At 43.8% G+C, this 27,236-nt stretch overlaps 2 protein-coding genes across 2 annotated transcripts; one reads left to right on the forward strand and one right to left on the reverse strand.

Moving 5' to 3' along the window:
* The first annotated feature begins 1,905 nt into the window (after positions 1-1,905).
* LOC310997554 (serine/threonine-protein kinase Chk1-like) lies at positions 1,906-3,883 on the forward strand. The gene is made up of 4 exons (XM_083987297.1): positions 1,906-2,015; positions 2,695-2,826; positions 2,935-3,036; positions 3,498-3,883. The coding sequence occupies exons 1-4, from the start codon at positions 1,908-1,910 to the stop codon at positions 3,591-3,593; spliced, it is 438 nt and encodes a 145-aa protein (XP_083843423.1). The 5' UTR covers positions 1,906-1,907; the 3' UTR covers positions 3,594-3,883.
* Positions 3,884-4,302: 419 nt separating this feature from the next.
* vsig10l2 (V-set and immunoglobulin domain containing 10 like 2) lies at positions 4,303-18,806 on the reverse strand (the record flags this gene model as incomplete). The annotated part of the gene is made up of 12 exons (XM_083987296.1): positions 4,303-4,454; positions 9,203-9,303; positions 9,522-9,546; positions 9,643-9,765; positions 10,632-11,000; positions 13,229-13,519; positions 13,599-13,856; positions 13,940-14,230; positions 15,637-15,912; positions 16,588-16,863; positions 17,648-18,001; positions 18,737-18,806. The coding sequence occupies 12 exons, from the start codon at positions 18,804-18,806 to the stop codon at positions 4,303-4,305; spliced, it is 2,586 nt and encodes an 861-aa protein (XP_083843422.1).
* Positions 18,807-27,236: the final 8,430 nt, after the last annotated feature.

Below are 27,236 nucleotides of genomic sequence, written 5' to 3' on the forward strand. Positions count from 1 at the left end.
TTTTTGTTTTTATTGTAGCTTATCAAAATGCAAGATCATTTTTCTGACTGATTTATTGCCCGTGTATCTGCTTTCGGAGAAGCGGAGAAGTTCCGCTTCTTTCCCCCGTCCTCGCCCGTTGTCTCCGTTGTCACTTTGTTGTCACAAAAGTTGCTGCGCCACAGAGAGCACATGGCTAATTAAATATGCACGTGCTGACCATATATAGTTGTATATAGGCGTTCCGGGGGCGGAGTAAGAGGTGTGTTCACGTGTGCACCATTCTTGAGTCCTGTGTGATTTATTGCGGAGAGTTGTGCGTAGGCACAGTTTGATTGATCTGAAAAAGGTGTAAATATTTAGGGTGTACGCCATTTTCGTCTTTTCGCAGTAGGCAAATATTTAGTAGCAGTTTTACACCCTCTTTGATAAATGAGGCCCCTGGGCTGGACGATCCACCGATCTCTATTCCTCCCTCCGACCCTCCGACCACTTCGTCCTCTGGGAAGTTGATGTTCTCCCTCGACTGGCTGTGCTGCCTGGACGCGACATGACAAAACACTTTTAATGTCATTCCTATTCCCATTATTAGTCGTCCACATCTTTACAAATTGCAAATGTACATTGTTGACACACTGAACTACGGATGGAAATCAGCTCTCTATCTTAATCTGGCATATTTACATAGTTGTTTTGTTTTGTTGTTTTTACTTCAGCCATAGGGTGAAGTCAGGTAAAATGGGCCACTTTTTGGTAAACGATAAATAAGACCATCAAAAACGCTATGCATGAAATCCATTGATATTTTTAAAAATCGACATAGGTCTCTTAAATGTTTCTGTGTGAAAAAAAAATTAAAAAGTATAATTATTTTGGAATTATGAGAGTTAAAGTATCGGGATATTCCCTCTCGAGGTACGATGAAGGTTCAGGTAAAATGGGCCAGCCGTTCAGTTAAATTGGGCCAAGAGAGAACAACACAGTAATTTTAGCAGAAATCATTTAAATTTTAATAATTAATTGACACTACTACTAAACTACAACACTAAACTTAACATTAACAGTGAATACATAAGAGGTTGAAGACATTTTTTAATCTTAAAATGCATTTTAAAATTGCATGATCATGTTGTTGCTATGCTCTATGTTAACTGACTATGTTATAGGCTCTTTTACTGTGTGTTTATGTGTGTGTGTGGCATTATAGATGCCATTTTTTCCCCCACAGTGCTAATGGCACCATGAGTGGCACTGACCAACCTTGGATATATATCTAACTTTGAACATGTTTTGCACCCTCAATTTCTGTGTAACTTCAGTGTAAGACTGTGTTTTGTATGTGGCCCATTTTAGCTGAAATGCATGGCTCAATTTACCATGATGCATTAAGGTAAATTGGGCCACCCACAAAAAATGCATTTAAATTAAAAATAAGTAAGCTTAGCAAGAATTTTGCATTCTATCCAATGGGGGGAATCACAATGTGTATTATAAATCACATTTTTTATTGTAGATCTGTTTTTTTACGGAGTTATCAACCTTATCAGTTTCAAGTGAAATTTGTTTGCCAGGCCACTTTTCGCACACTTCTCCTCAGCAGGCTGGATATAAAGCATTGTCCCACCCACAACAGCAACCAGAGACCACTCAAATCAATTGTTTTTTTTCAAGTACAGTTGTAGCAACAATTTGAAATCATTTACAGCCATTGCCTGTTAAAACTTAAAAAGCCAGGAGGCTCAAACCTTAACTGGCTCATTTTACCTGATGGCCCAATTTACCTGATGTCACCCTATATACTGTATATATATATATTTCTTTTTATACCTGTCATCACAAAAAGAAACACACATTCCTCCCTCCGCAGTGACGACAGGATGCAGTTTTCCAGTTCTCAGCCTGACCTTACAGCAGGTGGCTGGGAAGCCATGTTGTTAATCAGTCAGACGGACGGTCAAGTCAGCTTCTCCCAGCCGACCAAGCCGGAGCACATGCTGCTGGGAAGTCAGCTCCTGGGCACGCCGGGAGCCAGTCAGGTAAGCCACATGTTCAGCGTCAGCTCGTGCTTCGTTTTCCTACTACCTTGCTTTTCTCCAGTTGTTTTCTTCTGCTCTTTATTTAAAAGAGCTTTGTAAAAAATCTATACAAAGCTGATCAATGTGTAATGATCTCCCAACTTAGACATACGATTGACACACGAGCAAAATGACCCAGACAGCTTTCCTTCTTCCAAAAAATGATGCCAAAGTACTATGATTTTTAACACAACACAAAGCCCAGAAGCTAATTTAATTTAATCACCTATAATGTTCTTAATGGTGCAGAACCTTCATACAGATGTGATCTTTTTTTTTTAGATCTAAGATTTAGACCAACTATGTAAAAGCACTGAGATCCTCCAAAGCTGCTCTTTTAACTGCCCAATGCCAAACTCACTACAAAGTGGAGAAGCTGCTTTTATGAACTGTTGAATGACCTTTTTTAATGACATTTTAAAATAGAACACACTTTCATTCATTCATTTCATTCATTCATTCACCAGTTTTATTGTATTCTATCTTCTTAACCTTTCTCTTTTAATTTTGAATGTACTGTATATGTACGCTTTTAAATTAATTTGCTTCCTCTGCATTTGATTGTGTACTCCCGTTTGGCGTAAAATCCAAGTTATTATTGTTAATAATAACATTGTTGTTTCTTATTCTGTTTGCGCAGTCACCATGGCAGAGACTAGTGCGGAGAATGACCCGTTTCTTCACCGCTGTGAATGCTGATGCATCGTTATGTGCCCTGAAAGACGCCTGCAACAGCATGGCCCTCGGCTTCAAGCTCACCTGTGCTAAACAGGTACGTCTGAGCTCCAGTGTATGGTTAAATACACTGACACACAAAGCTGCTTGCAGCCTCGGCAGATCATCATGCACTTGATAATGAATCTCTCTCTCTGGTCTTTAGGTGACGGTGAGCACACTGGACAAACGCAACAACAAACTCATCTTCAAAGTCCATGTGCTTGAGATGAATAATAGAGTGCTTCTGGACTTCAGGCTGTCTAAGGTGGGTTTGGTCATTTCAAAGTTTGTGTTTTAATGTTTCCAACCTGATTAATCTATTAAAGCATTAAAGTTGAGATAATTGTGTAATAACCTCAGAGATTCCTGAGGAAAATGTAATGCAAAGGTTGTGCATACATCCAAGTTGCACACCCATAGACTCCATGGTAACACAGGCTGTTGATGTGTTTTCATTGTATCTTGTCCACAGTTTCAGGCTTTGGCCAGTAAGCACACTCAGTAATATGTTTCAGTGTTGTTTTCATGTTTTCTGAAGGGATTTATGCAATATAAATAACAAAGTACAAGCATCACTACCAGTTAAATTCTGCATATTGTACTGCCACCCTAACCCACTACTGAGCAGACTATATCGCTCTTGTTGGCCACAACTTTTAAGACTGTGGAGAGAGTTGGTCTGACGCATGCTGACGTGTTTGTGTGTGTGTGTGTGTGTCTTTCCAGGGTGACGGTCTGGAGTTTAAACGTCTTTTTGTGAAGATAAAACAGAAACTTGGGGACATCATCAACACTCAGAAGATTTTACTCCCCATCACTTGAGCAGCCTCGGCCTCACAGTTTCTGGTGTCTACAAACACTAACGCAACCATGGACGTTGGGGAGAAATCCTGTATATATTTATCTGTTTTACTGATATTTTCTACCTGTTCTGTTGTTTTCTGCATGTTTTCATTTGCTTCTATCATGTGAGAAGATGTGAAATGTTCAGTGTCAAGAGAAGTGGCGTCTTTTGGCCAGTTCTCATGTGTCAAAGGAGTCATGAGGGTTAGGTTTGTGCACACAGGGATACGTGTGTGTTTGTGTGTGTGTGTTGTTCTGATTATGTTTGACATGATACAGCCCAAAGTCTTGAATAAATTATTAAAAGACCAACATGTCGGCTTATGATAAATGCACTCGTTGTGGAAGACTGCTGATGGGCTGATGTGTTTCAAAACACATGAGCCCAGATTTCACCAGAGTTCATCCAAATATGATTGAAACATAAAATAATGAAACGCTGTTAAAAGTTTTTCTTGTTTAAAAAACACTCCTGCTGCTTGAACAATTTACATACATATTATTTAATGTAGAAATGAACTGAACCCATGATGAGTTTTGTGTTGAAGGATACATGAGGCTACTGTTATTATAGTTGAGTGGAGATCACAGGCTACATGTGCTACCAACTGTGCAAACTTTACTGTCTACAAAAGTGTGATTACAGCTGTGGTGGGGGGGGGGGGGGGGGGGGGGGTCTGATAATGGATCATGAGCCTGTAGCCTTGACGGTGATGGTGACACTGACGGGCTCGTTGTCATCCCCAGGCGGAGGGGCCTGGCTGGTGGGGGTGGGGGTGGTGGCACTCAGCGGGGAGGTGGTGAGGGGTGAAGCTGCCCGGGGTAAAGAGATGGCTGGACCTGGAAGAGAGCAGCATCAGCGTCAAGGGTGAGCATCAATAAAACATGTTTAATGTCTGCTGAAACACTTCTGAATCATGTGTCTAGAGGACTTTGGAAATCGGGGAATTTATCTTATATTTTCAATTGTAACAAGTCAGGTTTTTTGTTTGTTTTTTTTAATAGAAATCATACATTCAAGTAAGTTTTTTTTTTTTTTTTTTTTAATTATCACAGATTAAAATGAATAATTTATTTTATATTTAACATCACAGATCAAATTGAATTCGTTTTATTTATTTATTGTGATCACAGTTCAAAGTATGATTCTGTATCAAAGACCCTCTCAGCCTGATTGGAGCTCCTTGTTTAGTCTGCACTAGACCACTGGCATAAGAGGGATAATAATAATAAGAGAGTAACGACACTTCCATTGAGTCCCGTGGTTCGTAGGTGTCTTGGTCATATCAAATTACACTTACAATTTGTTTATTACAACATGTAGATTGAAACATTAATGTAGACAACTGATTTTTTTTATGTTAATGTTTATCTGTAAGGGGTCCAAGATGATGCTATTAACGTGGGTGATCTAGAAATGTCCTTAAATTACTGAAAATACCGCACTTGTTCATTCACCAACAATGCAGAGATGTCAGTTCTTGGGCACCTTTCCAATACCCATATTCCGCCACCAGGGGGCGCTTCAATTGGACCAATGCGTGTCTTATTCCAGTGCTCTAGTCTGCACCACCGAAATCACCTCAAAAAAAATCCCGCATTTTGCCCAAAACAGGATGTGACGTTACGTTTATGGGGGTAATAAATTTACTTGTCAGTAACTTTACAACTTCTCTTTGAGGCAGAGACGCAGCAGCAGCAGCGGGGGGGGTTAGTTCACTGTTGGAGTCAGACCTGAGGGAGGCACGGACAGTGAAGGTGAGTTTGGCGACCTGTTGTTGTAGAAAGCCCCAGGATGAGGCTTCTCTGTCCGGGCTGTCTAACCATAGAAATGTCATGCACTCTGCTATAAAAGAGTGTCTAACACGAGAACTCCCTGATTTATGGTAACAGGACGGAGACGGACACGGTCCCCTGGATACGGCAGCACGAAGGGTTAAACATCTCAAAACAAGGTGAGGAAGACAACACTAAAGATTGAAATAGTCGTGCATATGTTTCAACTAGGGCTTGGTATTGTTAAGAACCTCACGATTCGATTCGATTTCGATTATTTAGGTCAAAATTCGATTCAGTATTTAAATTCAATATTGATGCTTCCATATGGATTCAGTGTTTCCCATTAATTAAAGGAGGAGATGGCGGCCTGCCAGTCTCTCCCAGAAAAAAAGCAGTTTTGTTTTTTTTCAACAATGTGGTATATTGATGTGTTGATGAGAAGAAGTCGCTGACACGTCTTCTCTTGCATTCAAAAAAGGGTTTATTAGCCTATACCTCCAAAGTGATTCGAATTACTGGGAAATGAGCATTGAAAGAAATTTGAATCCTGTGTGTTTCCATTAACCGTACAGACTTTGCCCCGGTCGGTCTGATGTGGGACGGATAGCAAATTGAACAGCTAATGTGTTCAAATTGCTATTGTTAGGATAAATTCAATTTAGACCTTGATGATCACCACTGATATACATGTATAATCCAGACATTGATTACTACCTCTGATCTATCCTCTAGTTAGACACTGATGATTACCTCTACCTCTGATCTATCTCTCATTCAGACACTGATGATTACCTCTGATATATAATTTAGACATTAATCAATACCTCTGATCTATTTGCTGTTCTGACAAACACATACTACCTCATTGATTAAGAAACACGTACAATTAGAAATGCATTGAAGAACACAGAGATTACTCTACACTTAACCCTGATCTAAGTGAACACAGAAGTGATTGTACACCAAATGTATCCCTCTTTAGCGTATATCACATGCATTCCTCTTTATAGACTAACCCTTTGTTGACTGTGGAACTTAAATGAATGTATTGATTGAGCTGTATAGCTTCCTGGAAGGCATAGTAAGGAAGGAGCAAGTGGAGGTCAGAAGGCCAGGAGTTTAAAAGTGCACACATACACTCATTCTATTAAATATATTAGATCAGCATATGTTTCTTCTTTAATTAATCTCTCTAACAAGTACTAATTATATTAAATATATTAGATCATCATATGTTTCTTCTTTAAATAATCTCTTTATCAAGTATGTTAAAGGAATATGAATTTTCTAAGTTGATCATCTGTCAGGCAGAACACTAGAGTTGTTCAAGCTAAGTCTTACCACTCTTGTCAGTTCTGCTTCTTAAAGCCATCATTTTTAGCAAGTTATTTTCGTGAGAATCGTTCAGTTTGGGCACTCTCGAAGGTTAAAGGGTAACATCAGAATGTTGTTCATCAGTAGACCCATTCATTCTGCTCTCCCTCTTGTAACAGATTTATGATCATCCAACACGAGGAGATGATACAAACAGGGAGCAAGACGTAGGCAGGTGTCCTTGGGGGAGATAAGAAAGCAGGATGCTTATACCCACGAGAGGCCCAAAGCAGAGTAGGGAGGGTTCTTCTCTTTCAGGGCGCTGTCTCCAGAAGATTGGATGGTTCGTGTGCCAAGGGGCTGGGACCAGCCTGTGCACCAACGAAGGGAGAACTAAGTCTAAACCAAAGTTCCTCCCCATCAGTTTTAACCAATAGAAGTTAATTACACACACACAGTTAGCTGCAACCACCCGCCCAGAGAAGAGTGACGAAAAAACGTTACAATGCTCTTAATATACTTCGCACTATGTGTGTGTGTAATTAACTTCTATTGGTTAAAACTGATGGGGAGGAACTTTGGTTTAGACTTAGTTCTCCCTTCGTTGGTGCACAGGCTGGTCCCAGCCCCTTGGCACACGAACCATCCAATCTTCTGGAGACAGCGCCCTGAAAGAGAAGAACCCTCCCTACTCTGCTTTGGGCCTCTCGTGGGTATAAGCATCCTGCTTTCTTATCTCCCCCAAGGACACCTGCCTACGTCTTGCTCCCTGTTTGTATCATCTCCTCGTGTTGGATGATCATAAATCTGTTACAAGAGGGAGAGCAGAATGAATGGGTCTACTGATGAACAACATTCTGATGTTACCCTTTAACCTTCGAGAGTGCCCAAACTGAACGATTCTCACGAAAATAACTTGCTAAAAATGATGGCTTTAAGAAGCAGAACTGACAAGAGTGGTAAGACTTAGCTTGAACAACTCTAGTGTTCTGCCTGACAGATGATCAACTTAGAAAATTCATATTCCTTTAACATACTTGATAAAGAGATTATTTAAAGAAGAAACATATGATGATCTAATATATTTAATATAATTAGTACTTGTTAGAGAGATTAATTAAAGAAGAAACATATGCTGATCTAATATATTTAATAGAATGAGTGTATGTGTGCACTTTTGGGGATTTGTGAAAAGTAAATGGTAGTTTCATTTTATGTTTCTGCCAAGCAGGAAACATGGTCATAATCTCCACTTCCTGAGCTGAATAACGGCATAAAGTGTTGAGCCTTGAGCATTTGCGTCTCTTCTTCATTTTGCTTGGTGTGTTACATCCAAAAACATGACTTGTGTTATGTTGTACTACGTTTCAGTTTGTTCTTGTGTCCCATTGAACCGACAGAGCCTGAATACATAGTATACACAAATAATTTCAAACTTTGTATCTGAAAAATCTACTTTTTTTGTAAATCTGTAAATTAAATCTACTAAGCAAACATAGTGGTGAGGTTAAATAAGGATGCCATTTTGGGTTAAAAGCTGAGAACCGCATGTAAGACGCAGCCATCAGAGTTCCCACTGTATCTGTGACAGTTTACGAGTCTGAGTTGTGACCCCTCCAGGTGCTGTTGAACCTGGGTTCACCTGAGCCACTGCAGGAAGGGAGGCAGCGAGGAGCAGGACACGCAGAGACCAGAAAGACAGCAGACATCCGTGGTGGAAAAAAATGGCAAATCCAGGAATGGGATCATGGTGCTGGGGCAATGTATGCAGCGTTACCCCATTCCCACTCAACAATGGGGAAGTACAGAGAGCTCTAGATGGACTGACGAGGTTGAGTGAAGAAATGGCTCGAAATTCTGGCATTAATTCTGACAGGCAGCTGAAAGAAAACCTGGGATCTCTGGGCCTACCGCTGATCTTGGTTTTAGTAGTGGCTCTCCTCTGTCTGGGTGTGTTTACCTTCTACATGCTGTTGTGCAGACAGAGGAGGAGGGAGGGAGGACAGCTCTCTGCAGTGGACAGTAATCAAGTCCATGTACAAGCATGCTGGCAAAATGTGTAAAGAGGAGTTGAACCTCCGAGTCTGTTCAGAAACTGAGGAGAGAAAAAGCCCCCAGTATATTCAATTTGACTTTGTGACTGTTATCTGACTGTTCAATGACCACTAAGCTCATGTGAGTCGTGTTGACCTCACCCTCTGTTCGTAGTAAACTGAGCAAAAATTAAAAAAAAAAAAACAGAGTGCCCCAAGACGAATTGGGCGTTCAGGATGTACATGTGTAGTTTAGATACGGTACATGTGTAACTGTTGTTTGTGGGCTGTTCATCCCCAGTTGTTTTGGAATAAAGCAGAAGAAACCCAGAACTGTATTGGTGTCTGTTTGTGTAAACACCTCATATACATAGTCTATTAGAGGAGGATTTCCACAAAAGTAATATTAGTTTTCAAATCAAGTAAAAAAAACACAGGAAATAAGTATTTTATTCATCTTGCCTGGGCTGGACGATCCACCGATCTCCTCTATTCCTCCCTCCGACCCTCCGACCACTTCGTCCTCTGGGAAGTTGATGTTCTCCCTCGACTGGCTGTGCTGCCTGGACGCGACATGACAAAACACTTTTAATGTCATTCCTATTCCCATAATTAGTCGTCCACATCTTTACAAACTGCAAATTTACATTGTTGACACACTGAACTACGTATGGAAATCAGCTCTCTATCTTAATCTGGCATATTTACAGCAAATAGTTGTTTTTGTATGTTATGAATATGCAGAGTCCCATTTCAAATAAGCCAATAAATGAAAACTCACCTGCCAAACAGCATGTCGTGTAGTCCTGTGGGGAACAAATATAGAACATAAATAAAGAAACTTGGATAATAAATGAACATAGAAGATTAAACATGGTAAATAAACAGTGAGAAAGACTCACGTGGATTGTTGTTGCGGTTGCGAATTAGGTACATGAGCAGCAGCACCGTGAGAATGGCTGCAAAGAGCATCCCGCCTATCGCTGCCCCAACCACAGCAGGGTACATGTTGTGGCTTGGCTCCGCTGCAACACACCATAGTTACACATTGCAAAACAGTATACATCAACCTCATCATCATCACAACATCACACACACATCATGTTTTATCCATCAAGTGGTTCTCAACCCACGTCTGTCTCGTTCTTGTGGCTCCAAAGCCAGAAATTATTGCATGTAACGTGGTTTCTGTGAGAACCACAACACAAGGAAATGTGGCATTAGCAGAAAATTATTTTTGAAGGAAAAAAATGTATTCCTTCATTCACAGTTTTCTAGACTCCATGGTTTTGATGTAGCTAACCAGTAGATCATAGTGCCTAATGTTTAACACTGTTTTGGCACTCATTTTAACCCACAACCTTCACTTTTACTCTCCAAAAAAAGTTACATAAACACACTTTATTTAATGTAAGCCAAGGACAGTACATAGGTTGAAAACCACTGCCCTGCCCTCACACCTGACCTACTGACCTTTCTCTGCCCTGTACACCTGGCTTGGTTTGATCAAATCGTACTACACATGGCACAACGGACACAAAGGACTGACGAGAAGAAGCACACAGGGCCAGTTCAAGGAAAGGTAAGGAAGGAGGTAAAGAGGAAGTGACTAGGAGGTGTGAAGCGGTGACATGTGTGTTATTGTATGTGTTTGTTGTTGCTTGTGTGTGAGTCTTTCACCTAAGTGGATAACACAAAAAGAAAAACAAAAATGTTAGACTGTCATCAAAGTCACTGTAACGGCAATCAGAGCAAGATCAATAATGTTTGAGTAATGACCTAACTCACCAGCCACCTTTGTTTAAGACATCCCTAACTCAAGTCCCTGCCTTTGTTCAGTTTTCTGCAGAAAATCTGACCACACTGTCCTCACTGTGTTCACATGCTGTACCTGGGGTCTTCGCTGCAGACGGGTGTCCGATGGTGCGGTGGTTGATGGCTGTGATGCGGAACTGGTAAGTAGCGATCGGTGTCAGCCTCCCTACTGTGTGACTCCTGGTGTCTGGGTCCTGGATGATGTTATGGTACCAGACCAGAGAGCCGATCCTCTCCTCCCTCTCCTCCTTCTCCTCTTTTGAACCATTGCTGCTGCTGCTGCTCCTCCTTCCTGGTTTCTCTGTCACCATCCTGTGCTGCAGGATGAAACCCGTCCAGCCTCCTCCTTCCTCGTTCTGCACCTGCCACTCCAGCTCCACCTGGTTACGCTGTCGGCTGTTGTACGTCACTGTGATCAGGGTGGCATTGGGTGGCATCGGGTGCCCTGATAAACAGATAAAACACAACCAAATACAAATATGCACTTTTGCGTGACTTCTGTTTCGCAGGTCATTGTGGACTGTTGTGTGTACCTCAACAAATACTGGAATTGGATATTTTAATTTAGGATAAGTTTGATTTCTTTAGGACCACTACTTCAGTAACTGTTGCATTGCCAAATTCCCATCATTCTTGGCTGTTGCACGTTGTAAGTGTTAAACTAACATGGATGAACTGCACCAGCATGTTTGCATCGTCATTTTTAGCATGCTATGTTTGCATTTACCTTGAAGTACTGTTAGGGTGAAAACTGTCTTAACACTGAATATTTGCCTTTACTAACTGAGTTTGATATTGTGCCTACTGACTAACAAATAAAACAGAGCACCATCATTGTCTTACTGACTGATGAGATAAAGCTGAACCTGTGTCTCTACACTGGAGACTGCCAAGCTGCACACAGTTATCTCATCACCAGAACTAACACTGAACATATATTCTCCACTTTGACATTACTAATCAACACTGAATACATTTCACTGATGACTGTTTTAGTAGATTGAGCACTTACACATTTTACTCATTTAAAAAAGTTAATCCTGAGTGGTGTAAAACTTTTGTCTTTATGTAAGTTGTTCTGAATTGTATTAGAGCTGACGTGTCCTGTTGAAGAATGTGAGGGAGTCAAGCATTGGCCCTTGGAACGAAGGGTTAACACATGGAGAGAGAAGGACCAGGACATATAGAAAGATTTATGTACCTGTTTATGCTTTCACTTTAGGTAGTAGTAAAGTTTAGTCTCATGTTTTAACTAACCTATTGTGTCTTACATTTTTGACTAACCCATTGAGTTTAAAGACAACTGAAACTTGTAGCAAACCCTATAGATTTGTGTTGAGCTTAATTCATAATGCAATGAATACCAGTAACCAGTTGGATCATTCGGAGGCAAATTGAGAGAACACAGAGCCACAGTGAAAAGAAAACATCTCCAAGGCCGAAGGGAGGAGAGGATGAGAGGCCTGTGAGGCCCTGCTGAATGAAGCATCGTAAATAAGACTTAATGATCTGTATTACGGCCTTGGACTTTCAGAGACCTGGGATGGAAAATTTATGTCAGTGCAGGGAGGGTTTTGTTGTGTTTCAGATCCGGAGGTTCGTGTGTTGGGAAGATGGGACCAGCCTGTGCCAGCCAGAGGGCACCAACAAAGGGAGGGCTAAGTCTAAACCACAGCCACTCCCCACCTGTTTTTGACCAATAAGAATTAATTACACACACATAGTGCGAAGTATTAAAATTGAATGTAACGCTTTTGTCTTGAGCAGATGACAGAGTATTCTCACTCTCTTGGGATGGTGATTGCAGCTAACTGCTTGCAGACTGCAATTTCTTGAACAGGAGAGTTTTTTGTATGTGATTCGTTTGATGATCCAATTTAATAAATAGTTAACCGGAACGTCGTTGTTTGTCCGCTCTTGGAATAAACGAACACGCATGTCAGTTTTCCTTCTTTTTCAACCTGACAGTACAGATGCCACTAGTTCATGATAAACTACTTTTGGGGGGGAAACTTGCTTTTTGAAAATGTCTTAAAGATTTAGACCAGAAGATTAAACAGCTCTTAAGTTTGTGAAGCATAAAAGCTGAAGTTGGCTAAAGACAGGAGGCAGGGTGAACAGGATCTGTCCTTAGGTGACACACACCAGCATTTCTAGAGCTCGTTGACTGATTGATTAACATCTGGTTTATATTCAATTCATAAACCTGGTGCAAATGTGTCTTTTAATGGGTTTCTGTTTCCGACTATTTCCTGGTTAGGGTTAATCTATAAACTACGACTAGTAAACTACAACCTTTTACTTTTCCATTGAGGTTTTTATGCCACTTTACCTTTTGTCTCTCATTTTGTACTCTTTATGCTAAGCTAAGATAATGAGCTGTTGTCTAAAGCTTCATATTTATCATAGGCTAATTCTCTGTCTTTTCAACTTCCTGCAAATAGCGGTAGAGAACTGTCAAACTACTCTTTCAAAGGGGTGGTGTTTAGCTCAGTTGGTAGGCCTATAGAGCACCCAACCCATGTGTTGAAGCTATAGTCCTCACTGCAGGTTCGAATCCCGCCCTATCTTGCGTGTCATTCCCCCCCTCTCCGCCATTAAAGGCGAAAAAGACCCAAGAAAAGCTCTGCTTAAATATCAACAAAAATTTGAAAACAGGAAACCACATCTTACTCTTGACCACTAGGGTGACATTGATATCCGTTCCCCCCACTGCGTTGGAGGTGGTGCACCTGTACTCGCCACTGTCCCGAATCTCATCCGTGTCTCTCACAGTCAGGTTGGCCCACGCAGATGTTCGCAGCAGCTTGTACTTGGAGGTGTCTCGGACATCCGCACCCTGATTGTTGAACCAGGTGATCTCGCCGACAGGTAGATAGTTGGCTCTCAGGTTGCAGGTGAGTTGGACGTCACTTCCCTCATACACAGACACAACTCTGCGCTGTGTCAGCAACACAGGGGCTTCTACAGGTGGAAAGTATGAATTAATTGACAAACCATATTTTCTGTTTGTTGTGAGGTGTTCCTGATGATATGCACTAACCTAGTGTGAGTCTGCAGGTCTGGGTTTGGAGCAGAAGCGGATGTTTAGCGTGACATGTGTAGGGTTTCCCGCTGCGGGCAGTGCCGTAGCGAAGGATCAGGATGTTGGAGTTTTCTTGGCCGACTTTACCCTGGCCCCCCGGCCCCTCCCACCACACCAAAGCTTTTGGGGCCCCTCCGTCCCAGGAGCAGGACAGCATCAGATACTGCTGGTTGTTAGTCACATAGGCAGAACACACTGGCTGTGCAGGAGGAACATCTGGTGGAGAAGAAGAGAAGTGTGAGAGGTGTAGACCAGAACAAAACTCAAACCTGTGTCTGTTCAGTTGTTTTGATCCTCACATGTTCGTGTTGTGCACTCTGTTGACTGTCTGAGTGCAGGGTGTGAGCCCATGCATGTGAACAAACTGCTGCTGTTGGACGCCAGATCTTCAGGCGGCAGCAAGAGGGCAGTGTTGCTCAGAGGATTTGTTTGCTGTCCTGTGTTGACCTCATCCTTTGTCGCTTGTTTCAGGTCTCCGGTCCAGCGCAGGGAGGCGGAGGGGAATCCACCGGGCCAGGAGCAGAGCAGTTTCAGAGAGGTGTGGTTCAGAGCCGGCTGCACAGAGCAGGAGGGGGAGCCATCGGGTGGGTCTGTGGGAATAAGATGCAGCGTATCGAGGCAGTGGCGTGCAAGGTGGGGGTTACATGACGTCATCAGGGCCAAAGAAAGTGCCTATGTGATTAGTATTTAGGCATTTTGGTTGTTTCTTACTAAAAAATTATAGAGGAGTAATGTACTTTTCATTAAATATGTTTTTAGATGCAACTTTTATCATAATAGAACTGGGTACAACTGCAAGTAGAACTACAACGCCTGATGTTTTTTAATGTGAAAGATTAATGCTCTGTATAAGAAATGTAATGATCTTCATCAATACATCGATTCAATGATCAACAAGTCAACAGCATCAATCCAACATAAAAACGACCCTTTATTTGGAAATTCCCTTGGCGCCTCTGTCCACTGAGCATCTGCTGCAATTTCATATCTCATTTTCAAAGACGTGAATGTAACTAATCACTAAGATGTAAAACCATTCAGTTTGAAACTCTAAACAGGAGGCTGCTTTACATTAAAATCCTGCTTTGATGTATAGAAACTTAATGTTTTTCAGTTTTCTTTAGTAAAATGTGAACATTGTAAAGCTCAGTAAATCACAATGTGCACTTTATATTGAACAGGAAGGCAATTGTTATTTTCAGTTGAATATCTGGTTGAGCTCAGAAATAAGAGTATCAGATAATATTTGAGTTGCTTTTTGTGATCTGACATGAATGGAAGTGATTGTTCAAAATCAGCAGAGGGTATGTCATATTGATCACTGATCCCTAAATCAGATTGAGTCACAACCGTATCCTAGCAGACTTTGTGATATCGACAAACATCGAATTGTTGTCCATTGAATCAATACAATATCATATCATGGTGAAACTTGTTGATTTACAGTCTAGATACATGACCTGAGGAACTGCCCACCAAAACCAAACAGGAGAGGGGAAATGACAAGTACCGGCTTTCTAGCCAACCAGCACTTGCCATGGCTGTGACATCACAGCGAGGTACCTGCCAGAGAGTCCCATCAACTTCCCAGACGGCCCGAACAGGAGAATAGGTCTGCAGCAATTCCACACTCTGCTGTGTGTTGGTGGTGTGTAGATGTGTGAGCGCATTTGCAATCTTTCTGAGTGTTTTTTGTGAATTTGAGTATGGGAATCAATAAACTGAATGGAGGAGGAATGTATAAAATAGAAAAACAGAGGAGGCAAAGGAGTTTTGTGGGTGATGCTGAAAACAGGAGAGGTGCGTTTGAGGGCTAGAGATGAGATAAGAAGATTTGTGTTCTCTGTGTCTTGTAGTACAAATGCCAAAAATGAATGATTTAACCAGACATCGTTGGCATTTGCAGAAACCAATGCAGAAGAACACGGGTTGAGACGGAGGTCAGCCAAGAGGAGAAGGGCTGATGGTATAGTCCGAGGTCAGAGGTCAAACTCACAGTAGACAGTCAGGCTGATGGTTTTTTTGGAGCGGGTGTTGAGGTAGGTGTTCTGTGCCAAGCAGGCATAGTCGCCAGTGTGCATGCGGAGGATCTTGGTGATGGTGAACTGCGGCCCGGCGTAGACCTGCGAGTTGTTGTAGAACCAGACGTACTGACTGGCCGGGTTGGACTGGGCCTGACAGAGTAAAGAAACAGTCTCTCTCTCCAGGGCTGAATATCCCCGCTCCGTCATGCTGTACGGGGTCACGTCTATCTGAGGAATGTCCGGACCATCTGGAGAGAAAGGACACGAACACACTCCAGTTATGATGCACGCGTTACACACACAGGTGCATAACCTCATTCATTTGGATAGATCCAAGAGATCTTTATGTGCCCAGTTGAGGGCTGGGATTCTCCCTCTGGCAATAGAAGTAGGTAGGTTTAACTCAGTACCTGAGGAGGGAAGACTATGCACATTATGTAATTTAAATGTAATCGAGGATGAACTGCATTTTGTGTTTCATTGTCCGTTATATGACGAAGCCAGGCAGTTTTTGTTTCAGAAAATGCAAAATGTGAAGCCTTGAGTTGTTTTGGGTTGGTAAAGTTGGAAAAGAAGTCTTTACTGTAGCCTAGTTACTTTCATAAAAAGTGCCTGGTCAATAAGAAAAAGTGAATCATTTATGTGAATTCCATGTGGTTTTTGTTTTGTCTGTGCTCTGATGATTTTGTTTGTTGTCTTGTAAGCCCTTGTAGGCTGGGCGCCTTAATTGGTGCATGACACTTAAATAAATATAAATTCATTCATTCATTCCACACTGCAACAGTTCATTATCAATGTTAATGTTATGTGTTTGATATATTATTATGAAAATGCTCTGTGATCTTTTAATATTACCCATAAACACTTAAAGAAATCTTTACTTTGTACAAAACGTATGGTCCAAACCAGTCAGTGATACTCACAGATGGTGTCCAGCCATAACCGGTTAGAGCTCTCCCTGTTGACGGGGTTGCTGGCTACACAGCGGAACCAGCCGGTGAGGTTGCGGTTGACTTGGGTCACGTTGATCACGCTGGAGTTGCCCTGTGCAAACACTGTGACGTTGCCGTTCCGGGTTTCATGGTGCCACTCGTACTGGATCGGCCCAGTGCCATTGTCCAGATTGCAACGCATCCACATTGTAGATCCCTCCACCGGAGAAGCATCACTCATCAGGAGGTACGGCTTACTGACCGGGACTGTGGGAACATGGGAGTGCGTTTACTGACTCCAGTGCAGATGAACAACAGTGTTTGGTGCAAGTGGACTGCTGTATGTATTCAGACAGCTCATGTTCACCTGCACACCAGAGAGCCCATACACAGAAATGTACATACACTGAATTTCCATAAATATATATGGAAATAAAAAGTAAAAAAGCATATTTATATGTATGTATACATAATTTAACCTATATATCATGCATATAACTATTTATACATATGACATTTATGTATTTTCATAAATGTATCATATATCAATAAGACATACATGGACTGTCACTAATATGTGTCACATACATTTTACCAATAAAATAAATTAATGAAGCTTATGCTTATATTGTGCACATTCACGATATGTAAATGTCCATACCAAAGACCATTGACACCTAAATATAAGACAGGCATGTATGTTTAAAATTAGAAAGAAAAACATGTATAAGCATATCTGATTTACATGTTGGTTTATTACATTTGCATTTATTCATGAAATATATAGTGTTAATACTGTATATCTGAAAGCTAAATATAATTCCATATAGAAATTCATCATGTCAATATTTTTTATACAATTTAACAATGGAGATATCATAGCCTATATAAAGTTATGGATGTATGGGAGGGGAGGGGACAAATACAGGATTATGTCATAACTTCAGTATCAGCTGTTCTCATATTTTTGGATGTGTGTGTTGACCTTAGATGTCCAGTAGAAATTTCCCCCTTCCTGCCAACACCCCTGCCTGCTGAGGTGAAATCTTACCTCGGACCGTCAGGTGTACGTAGTAGTAGTAGACTTTGGGCTCTCGCTCTATGTCGTAGAAGGCCTGGCAGGTGAACAGGCCCTGTGCAGCCAGAGGCAGCTTCTCGATGCTCACATCTGCACTGTTGGAGATGATCATGAGCTGCCCCAGCGTCTCGGCCAGTTTCTGGATCCTCGGCCCGCGTCCCAAGTCATACACCACAGCCTTTATAGCTTCAGTGCCGGGCTTGGTGAAGCTCCATATGTACATGTCAGGTAAGGTGGCGCCGCACTTCAGGATCACCGCTTTGCCCACCACCCCGTTCACAGCGTTGTCCTGGTACACCACCTCCCAGTTGTGATTGATCTGCACCGCTGGTGGAGGGAGAGGATACACACAGACATGCAGCCAAATGTGTGTGTGTGAAGGAAAAGAAGATGAGGGGTGTCATTTGCCCTGGCAGTATTCAATTACAGGATTGATTACACTGTGTCAGTCGCTCTAATAGTTTAGGGATCCCAAAACATGAGACTGGATCAGTCCAATTATCTTTCCATAGACCTTCATTTTTATCAACCAGTTTCTTCTCTTTCTCTGTTAAAACCAGAGGACTGACAGCAGTTTGGGTGAAATGAATCTAAGAATTTTGATCATTTCAATCGATGAATATCATATACAATTATGTACTGAACTGTGTTTCATTGACCCTAATGTGATGTAACAGACACAACTTCCCAAGTATCAGTTTTTAACCATAACTAGGTGAGAATGGAGCCAAGTCAAACATAAAGTGGTCAGGCTGATTTATCTGTTTAACTAAGTGCAGATATACTGGTATCCATGTTTGTCAGAAATTACAGACTGGATGTCAAAGACACATCTGAATTCCTTCCCCTCACTGATATTTAGTAATATTCTGGTCACAAATAAGCGCACAAAGAATATTGATAAATTGTGACAAACCTACAGTTCAATATCTGTCAAACTACACCTCAAATCTAAGTTTAACACAGAAGTATTACATCAGCTTCTATTGAAAGTCCTTAGATAGAAGAAAACCAGCTTTAAATTGTCACACATGAAAGGTTGGATCAACCTAAAACACTTACCATGGGTTGTGAAGGTGGTCAGACTGCTGTGTAGAAATAGAAAGGCCAGCCCTAGCAGTTGGGCCACCATGGTATCATGATGATCCCGAGTCCAACAACCTCTTTACTCCAAGAAATTACAGAAGAACTGATGGAGAGGTGGAGGAAACTTCTGGACAAACCAAACACTGGTTTCCCTCTCTCTGCTCCACAGGGTTTTCAGAGAATCCACTTTCAGGCACTGACTTCATTAGACTGAGAGTAGGAAGGGACGGACGCTCACTAAACTGATTTGGGCTGAATTATTCATATGGTTTTCTCTCTCTCTCTCTCTCTCTGTCCCTCTATCCCTCTTTCATTCTAGTGCAGGGGTAGAATAACATGCAGATACCGACCTCATCCATTTTTCAAGACGCAGGAGTGGACAGGTTCGCTTTCCACACACACACACACACACACACACACACACACACACACACACACACACACACACACACACACACACACACACACACACACACACACACACACACACACACACACACACACACACACACACACACACGAACACAATATCCAGGGTCTTAACATGCACATTCCTCCACACAAGACTTTTGTTTTAAGCGTTTCTCTACCTGAATCTTCAAATTAAGCATCTTGTAAATGTTTTGCTTTCATCAAAATTTTGCTGGTTGTCTCAGTGTTATCTACAGGACAAAAAAAGTGCTAAACAACAGGGAGGTGATGAGGTTTTATTTAGTTTTCAGGCTGCATGTCCCTCTGTTTTCTACTCATTCTGGGCGAGTTATAAAGTTAAAGGCTCTAGATTTTAATTTCAGGGGTCATGTGAGGACCAGAGAGCAGAGTAAACTCTACTGATGGGATTAGGATTAAAATAGATTTAGAAATCTGGCATCTCGCAGCGATGCTCAATGTTTCCTCACAACATGCTGCGACCTCGACACTCAGCAGGCCACCGCGTAAAGACGTAAAGCCGCACAGTGTCCAGTTAACGAGATGCCGCCGCTGCACTTGCACACCATCTGACCTCTGGAGCCATCGTTCATCCAGTGTTTTCAAATATTCGTCACCTGAGTGAGGAGGTTGTGTTAATGTGATTATAAAACAGAAAAGAGAAAGAGCGGAGGAGGGACGGTGGATTGGAACCATGAGTGTGTAATGTGAGATGTTTGTCATAAATGAATGCAGGACAGGGATCAGTTTTCCTCACTTGGCAGCGATAAAGACTGAGGCCACAGTCACTGAGCTGTATCCATGTAAAAACCACACCACCATCAAGTGATATTACATCAAGAAAAATTATAATGATACCATCAAATATGAAGATGTAGTCAAAAATATGTATCTCAAGTGATTTATTACACATTAATGCAATTACTCTGTTTGCCACTAACTATTCTAACCCTTTTATTCATATTGTAAATATCTGAAAAATGCAATATACATTTAATTTACACTGAATAGTTAACTGTTTGGCCTCTATGTCACTTGCACAATTGCCATTTATGAATGGCTGCCTGGAAAGCAGGACTATGTGTGTAGAGCGCTGTGGCTCAGTCTCAAGTAAAATGACACCAGTTGGAGTTCTGTTGACCTCGTTATCAGAAGCTGAACCTCAAGGCTGAGGAAGTCAGTGAAACCCCCACAAGTGCCACATGTAGTGAACTAACTTGTAGCTTGTCAGGTTATTGAAGACTCCTGTTTTGGCTTTCATCCTTGGGAAGTACCAACTGTTGGGTAAAAAAGAAAAGAAAAGGAAAAGCACTGAACTCTGAGAAAGTAGAGAGAGTGAGAAGGGAGGGGTGAGTGTGTGTGCAGTAGCGTGAGAAAACGCAGAGAGTTTGTATGTGTAGCAGCTTGCAGGGGGAGTCAAGGTCGGGTAAAATAGATAACGGCCTCCTGCAAGATAGAGTGGTGCCAAAGACACTGAACTTGACAAACTCAGCACGTGTTGAAATGTGATACAGCCCCCCTTTATCAAGGCGGAGATTATGTTGATGTAAGATAACACCATTATATCTGGACAAATCGCAATGAGTAAACTGGGGGGGAGAAGGGTCGCCAACACCCCCCTTTTGAATAAGAAGGTAGGGCATTAATAGATAGATGATAAAAGAAGATAAAAACAAAGATACAGAAATAAGAATTCAGTCTGGATTAGAACAGGCTCAGGTAAACTCTAATGCACTCAAACTTCACTTCGTCTTTTCTAAGTTATATTGACACTCTAATGAGTATTTTTCTGACCTTTTGAACACTTTTGGATACTTTTATTTGTATCATTGAATGTTGGAAATAAAGAAGATCCTCATTCGCAACTGGCCCTGCTTTGAATCTTAAAGTAGCACTATCGTAAACACAGCAGTAATAGCAATTAAAAAAAAAAAACTGAAATATGTAATAAATAGGTCCACGGTAACTATCTACAGTATATTATCTATATAGCCAAGGTTGTAGTGCCTGTGGAGCAAATGCAGAGTTATGAGACAAGCAATTGTCGATTGTGACAAGAAATTTGCGATAGTGCTACTTTAAAGGGGAATGTAAGTCTGGTAACTTTTCTGCTGTTTTGCTAACCCTTCTCCCGGCCATGTGCTTTTGTTTTTAATGAAGCTGGAGAAAGCAACCCATGGATCGGTGGATAACGTTATTTATTATACTCTGATACTCGTGTGTATTTGTGTAGTCTTATCTATCATATGAGATGACGGTAACGGGGCGCGTTTGTGTCGCTGTGCCACAGAGACACTGGGTCGGATGCACTGATCTTGCAAGGTTGGTTTTCGGCCAAGAGGCGCTAGGTGGAAGGCAGAGAGTCCCCATTCTCTCTCGTAACAAGTCATTTATTTAACCATCACAATTACTCCAAAGCTGTTAAATTAAAGTAAAAATGTAGCATAGTTAAAGGAGCATTATCGCAAATCCAAATTCTTAATTCGGCCACTAGATGGAGCCAGGCGGAGCATATCAGATATAAACAAGCGGGCAGCTGTCAGAGAGAGAGAGGAGCCTCGTTTAGTCCTCCCCTTCTCCCCCTCCTCCTCCCTCCTCCCCCCTCCCCCCTCCCCCCTCCTCCTCCCTCACCAGGCTGAATGAACGTGCAATCGCGGGAAAGGAAAAAGAAAACTCGCTAGTGGAAGCGGCAGCTCTACTCGCGCACAACCACAACAACGGCAACAACAGCAACTGCAACTTCCTCCTACAAATGTATGATCGTTGGTGTGACGTGCAGACCGCAGTGGGACGATTCAGTGACTGTAAGCAGCCTAACACTGCTACATTACAATTTACTGTTGCATTTTTCTGGTTCGGAGGTCGGATTTGCCAGTTCCGAGTGCAATTGAACGCAGCAAGCGCCGGGCCGGCTTGGATCATAACAAAGACAAATTCTGCATTTGCCCCACGGACACTATACTGTTGGTGATTTTTTTTGTAAATTTAGTTATGGCTCCCCCCGACCCATCTTTTGCATATTTCAGTTTGTTTTATGCTATTACTGCTGTATTTGCGATAATGCTCCTTTAAGCTAAAAAATCTTGCATAGCTCTTCTTTAATTAAAAAATATAATAAGATATATCTTATATAAGAAGTAAAGCTCATTAAAACTGCAACAATTAACAGCCTTGAATGGATTTGAGGTTTTTGTCTTTCACTAGTTTGCTTTACTTGTCATGTAAGCTGTAACCACCACACATGAGTAGTGTCTACAAGATTCTGTGTGTTTCCCTCCAAAGCTAAAGATCAGGGAAGCAGGGCTCAGACGTCCTCATTGTTTTTACTGTGACAGTAATCAGCTGATTTGTGATCCTGTTGTTGTTGAGACAGCAGTGAACTTAGAAATGATTGGCTAAAGCTGCAAAGGTTTAGGCAAATGTGTAGGATGATCCGTGCAGCGCTGCAGAGAGGGTTTTACCTCAGAGGTCATCAGGTCCCAGTGTCCATATATTTCCAGTATCTGGGTAAAACCAAATACTGGGTAATACTGTTAGTGAGGGATAATAAAGGACTGTATGAATGGTTGGTTTGCTGATCCTGATCCCCAACTTCGCCCCAGGTGTGTCGGTCAGAACACAGATGCTGACAACTCTCCTTAGTTTGACTGTTTAATTACGTTCAAGCAACAGTACAGAACATGGGCATAACTTTGTGTGAGTGGTTCTGTCCAGAAAAGAAGGAAGAAACATATTATCTGGCCCACATTACATACACAAAATATATTGACATACTGCACCTTTAATATTGTAAAAATATACACCTTTCTGTATATGCAGTGTAGCTAATTAGCATTAACAGTGCACTTGCTAACTTAATACAGGAAAATACGTAGCTACACATCCACTCCTAACTAACCAATTAACAGCCACATGTTTTATATTAGCAATCAGCTCCAAGCTAGGTGGCTATAATTATCAACTTCTGAAAATAAAAGAATAGTAAAAAAAAATAAAAATAAAACGACTTACAGGTCTCACGGACGCACGCACACAATTATGGTGAACCAATTAGTCTCTGGCAGCTTCTGACTGGCAGCCTCCGTGCTCTCTCTCTCTCCACACTGCCCTTTCTGCCGTCTTCAGGCTCGCATGTGCTCGCTCCCGATGCGCTGCGCGTAACTGTAACGCGCAACTGCCTCTGATCACCGTCACGCGCCCAGAGTAATTAACACTGACCTACGGCCCTTTCGTACAGCCGCCCCCAAACAGCGGTAGCTGTTTGCACCAGCGAAAGGCTAATCATCCTGGGAAGGTGTGGGTTGATCCTTATCATCTGGTATGGCTGGGAGGACGACCAGGCGGGCGACAGGCCTGGTGTAGACCTTGTCCTTTATCTTCACGTCAGCAGACCTCACATGACCGTCTGCACTGGTATGCACCTTGGTTACCCGTCCAATAGGCCAGAGTGCCCTTGGTAACTGGGGGTCTACCAGCATGACAACCTTGTCCTCAGCGAGGTTGACTCGGATGGCGTGCCACTTCTGGCGAGCTTGCATACCAGGGAGGTAGTATCTGATGAAACTTGACCAGAAATGGTCTGTCAGGATCTGAGAGTGTCTCCATCTGCGTCTGCTTAAGAGCTCAGTAGCTGGATACACCACCTGCGGAAGAGAACCGTCTCGCCGCCCCATCAATAAGAGACTTGGGGTCACAGGGTCCGGATCGGCAACACTGGACGATACATATCCCAACGGCTTAGAGTTCAGAAGGCCCTCCACTTCTATTAGCACCGTCCTAAGCACCTCCTCAGCCTGTGCCTGAGCCCCCACGGTCGTGTAGAGTGCCTGTTTGACCGAGCGTATTTCCCTCTCCCACGCTCCTCCAAAGTGAGGAGCCGCAGGCGGGTTGAAATGGAAAGCTATCTTCTCCTTGGCGAGACTCTGTTGTAGTTCCGGCGACAGTGCTTCAAATGCCTCCCGTAGCTCCTTCTCCCCGCCTCGGAAGTTCGTTCCTTGATCTGAGAATAGCTCTGCTGGGGTCCCCCGGCGAGCAACGAACCTCCTCAGAGCCATCAAAAAGGAGTCGGCATCAATGTGGGTGAGGAGATCTAAGTGCACGGCCTGCGTGGTGAGGCACTTAAAGATTATCCCCCATCTCTTTTCAAGTCGACGGCCCACCTTCACCTGGAACGGCCCAAAGCAGTCCATACCCGTGGAGTGGAAGGCTGGCTTGAAGAGGCGAAGGCGAGCGGCTGGTAGGTCAGCCATCTTGGGGACCACAGGTCTGGACTTCCACCGATGACACTCGGCACACGTGTGCTGGTGGCGACGGATAGCTTCACGCCCCCTGAGGATCCACAGAGTACGCCGAATTTCGGCGAACACCCGCTCCGGCCCAGGGTGACGCAAACGGCTGTCATAATCCTGTATCAGGAGTTTGACGGCAGGGTGGCTGGGGTCCAGAACGATAGGATGCAGGGTAGCGTAGTCTAGCTCCGCCGATCTCCGTAATCTTCCACCAACCCGGATGACCTTATCTGACTCGTCGAACTCTGGGGACAAGGTAAGTAAGCGGCTACTAGACAGAACAGGCTTACCGGCTCTCAAGAGGCGCATCTCATCTGGAAAGCTGTCCTGTTGGGCTCGTTGGACGATGAGGGTCTCTGCTTCCTGGTAATCTGTGGCTGTAGGACCGCTGTGATTTGCCGCCCCGTGAAGCTCCTTCACAGTCATCTCTACAAGCTCCCTCCATGTGCTGCACTTACTTGCGTCTTGGGTTCGGGGCTCCCCCACTGCAGATGTGACTCCGCAGAAGGTCGACTTCCTGAGTTCCGATACCTCTTCCTGAGCAGGAAGGGGAGGGTTTCCTGGCCACTCGTCCCGGGCTTGGAGGAGGAATGGTGGGCCCTGACTCCACCTATTGGGCACTGCAAGATCTCTCAGGGTCTTTCCTCTGGTGATATCATCTGCGGGATTCCTTGCTGAATCCACGTAGCGCCACGTCCGGAGATCTGTGAGCTCCTGAATTTCAGCCACCCTTGTTCCAACAAAAACTTTAAAGCGGCAGGAATCGGACTGCAGCCACATCAGCACAGTTGTGGAATCGGTCCACAGAGTGATCCCACTGATCTTCAGGGTGAGCTCCTGCTGAATCACTGTGGCTATCTGCGCTCCTACCACCGCTGCACACAGTTCCAGTCTTGGCATGGACAGGAGACGTTTGGGTGCCACTCTTGATCTTGCCATGAGGAACGCCAGGTAGGTATTGCCTTGGTTGTCCCCTGTCCGCAGGTATGCCACAGCCCCATATGCCTTCTCGGAGGCGTCACAGAATATGTGGACTTCACGCATGACGCTGGCACTGTCCACTGCTTCTGGGGTGTAGCACCTTGGCAGGCTGATGGATGGTAGGACATGTAGTTCCTCTACCCACTCGTTCCAGGCATCTAGAAGCTCTTGGGGGAGGAGGGGGTCGTCCCATTCTCTGTTTTTGTCCCAGAGTCGCTGGACCAGAACCTTGGCTCTGGTTGTATAAGGCAAGATGTACCCAAGAGGGTCGTACTGGCTTGCCAGGACTTTATACACATTCCGCATGGTCGGCACCTCGCATTCCACTGGCCGCTGCTTGTACCCTAGGCTGTCTGACTGGAAGTGCCAACTGAGCCCGAGCGTCGATTCAGGGACCTCTGCACTATCCTGGGTGAGCCAGAGCTCCAGGCTATCTGATCTGGCCTCCTTCGGCAGGTGGCCAACGACGATGGGGTTATTGCTGGCCCACTGGCGCAGCTCAAAACCACCGGAGGCTAGGAGGGTCCTCAGCCTGTCCACGAGCTCCCTGGCTTCCACTGTTGTTGGTAGGCTCTGGAGGCAGTTGTCCACGTAAAAACATCGTTCCACTGAGGACCGGACGCTGTCTCCAGGCTCACTGTGGTCCAAAACGTGCTTCTGAACAGCATAGATCGCGCAGCACGGACTACAAGTGGTACCGAATGGTAGTACCTGCCACTCAAAGACGTCTGGGGGGTCGTCTCTTCTCATGTCACGCCACAAAAACCGCAGTAGAGGCCTATCTTCTGGTAAGAGGCGGACCTGGTGGAACATCCCTTTAATGTCGCTGCTGATAGCCACAGGATGTTCCCTGAAACGAAGCAGCACGCCCAGGAGTGATGCGCCCAGTGTCGGTCCGGGCAGGAGAGACTCGTTCAGGTTGAGGCCCTTAAACTGGTACGAACAGTTAAACACAATGCGGTTTTTCCCATTGTGGGTCACCATGTGGTGCGGGATGTACCACGATTCCCCCTCTCCGCTGAGTGCATCAGGCTCCAGTTTGAGGACTGAGCCTGCATCGACCAGCTTCTGTATCTCAGCTTTGTAATCTGTGGTCCTCTCTGGATCCTTGGCCAACCTCCTCTCTGTGCTCCGAAGGCTTGGCATGACTGCCTCCTTGGTGGCATGGAAGTGTGGCATGTCCCTCTTACGGAGAAGTGGTGTGGCATAGCGCAGGACTCCGTTCACATCCACACGAATGGTCTTTGTTTCAAGTAGGTTGACCGCCTCTTGGTCCTGTCTAGACCGGGTTACTACTTTCTCCTTCCTATAGGGCAGTATATCGAGCTGCCACAGCTTCTCAACATTTCGGAGGTGCTCCGTGTTGGCAGGGACTGTGGACGTCAGGAGACACTGCTGCGGCCGTAGTTGTTGCTCCACTAGCCGTGCCGGGCCCTGCAGCGTCCAACCCAGTCTAGTCCGGATGGCGACTGGTCCACCCGGGGGACCCAACTTCACTGGCTCGATGGGGGTGATGAGATGTGGGTGATCCGCACCAATGAGGATGAGTGGTCTAGCGTTCTCAAACTGCTGGAGGGAGAGACCTGCTAGGTGCCTGTACCTTTTCTGGAGACTAGCTACCGGATAGGAGTGGTCAGACAATCCCAAGTGAGCAGCTGTAAAGGCTCTGTTGATGCAGAATCTCTTCTTGGGCTGTGAGGCGGGAGATACACTGAATGATACAGCCGCCCCCCGGAGGATCTGGACGTCCTGACGGATGGTTCGAAGAGCGAGGTCTT

The sequence above is a fragment of the Trachurus trachurus genome, assembly GCF_905171665.1.
Source record: "Trachurus trachurus genome assembly, chromosome: 14".
Classification (NCBI taxonomy): domain Eukaryota; kingdom Metazoa; phylum Chordata; class Actinopteri; order Carangiformes; family Carangidae; genus Trachurus; species Trachurus trachurus.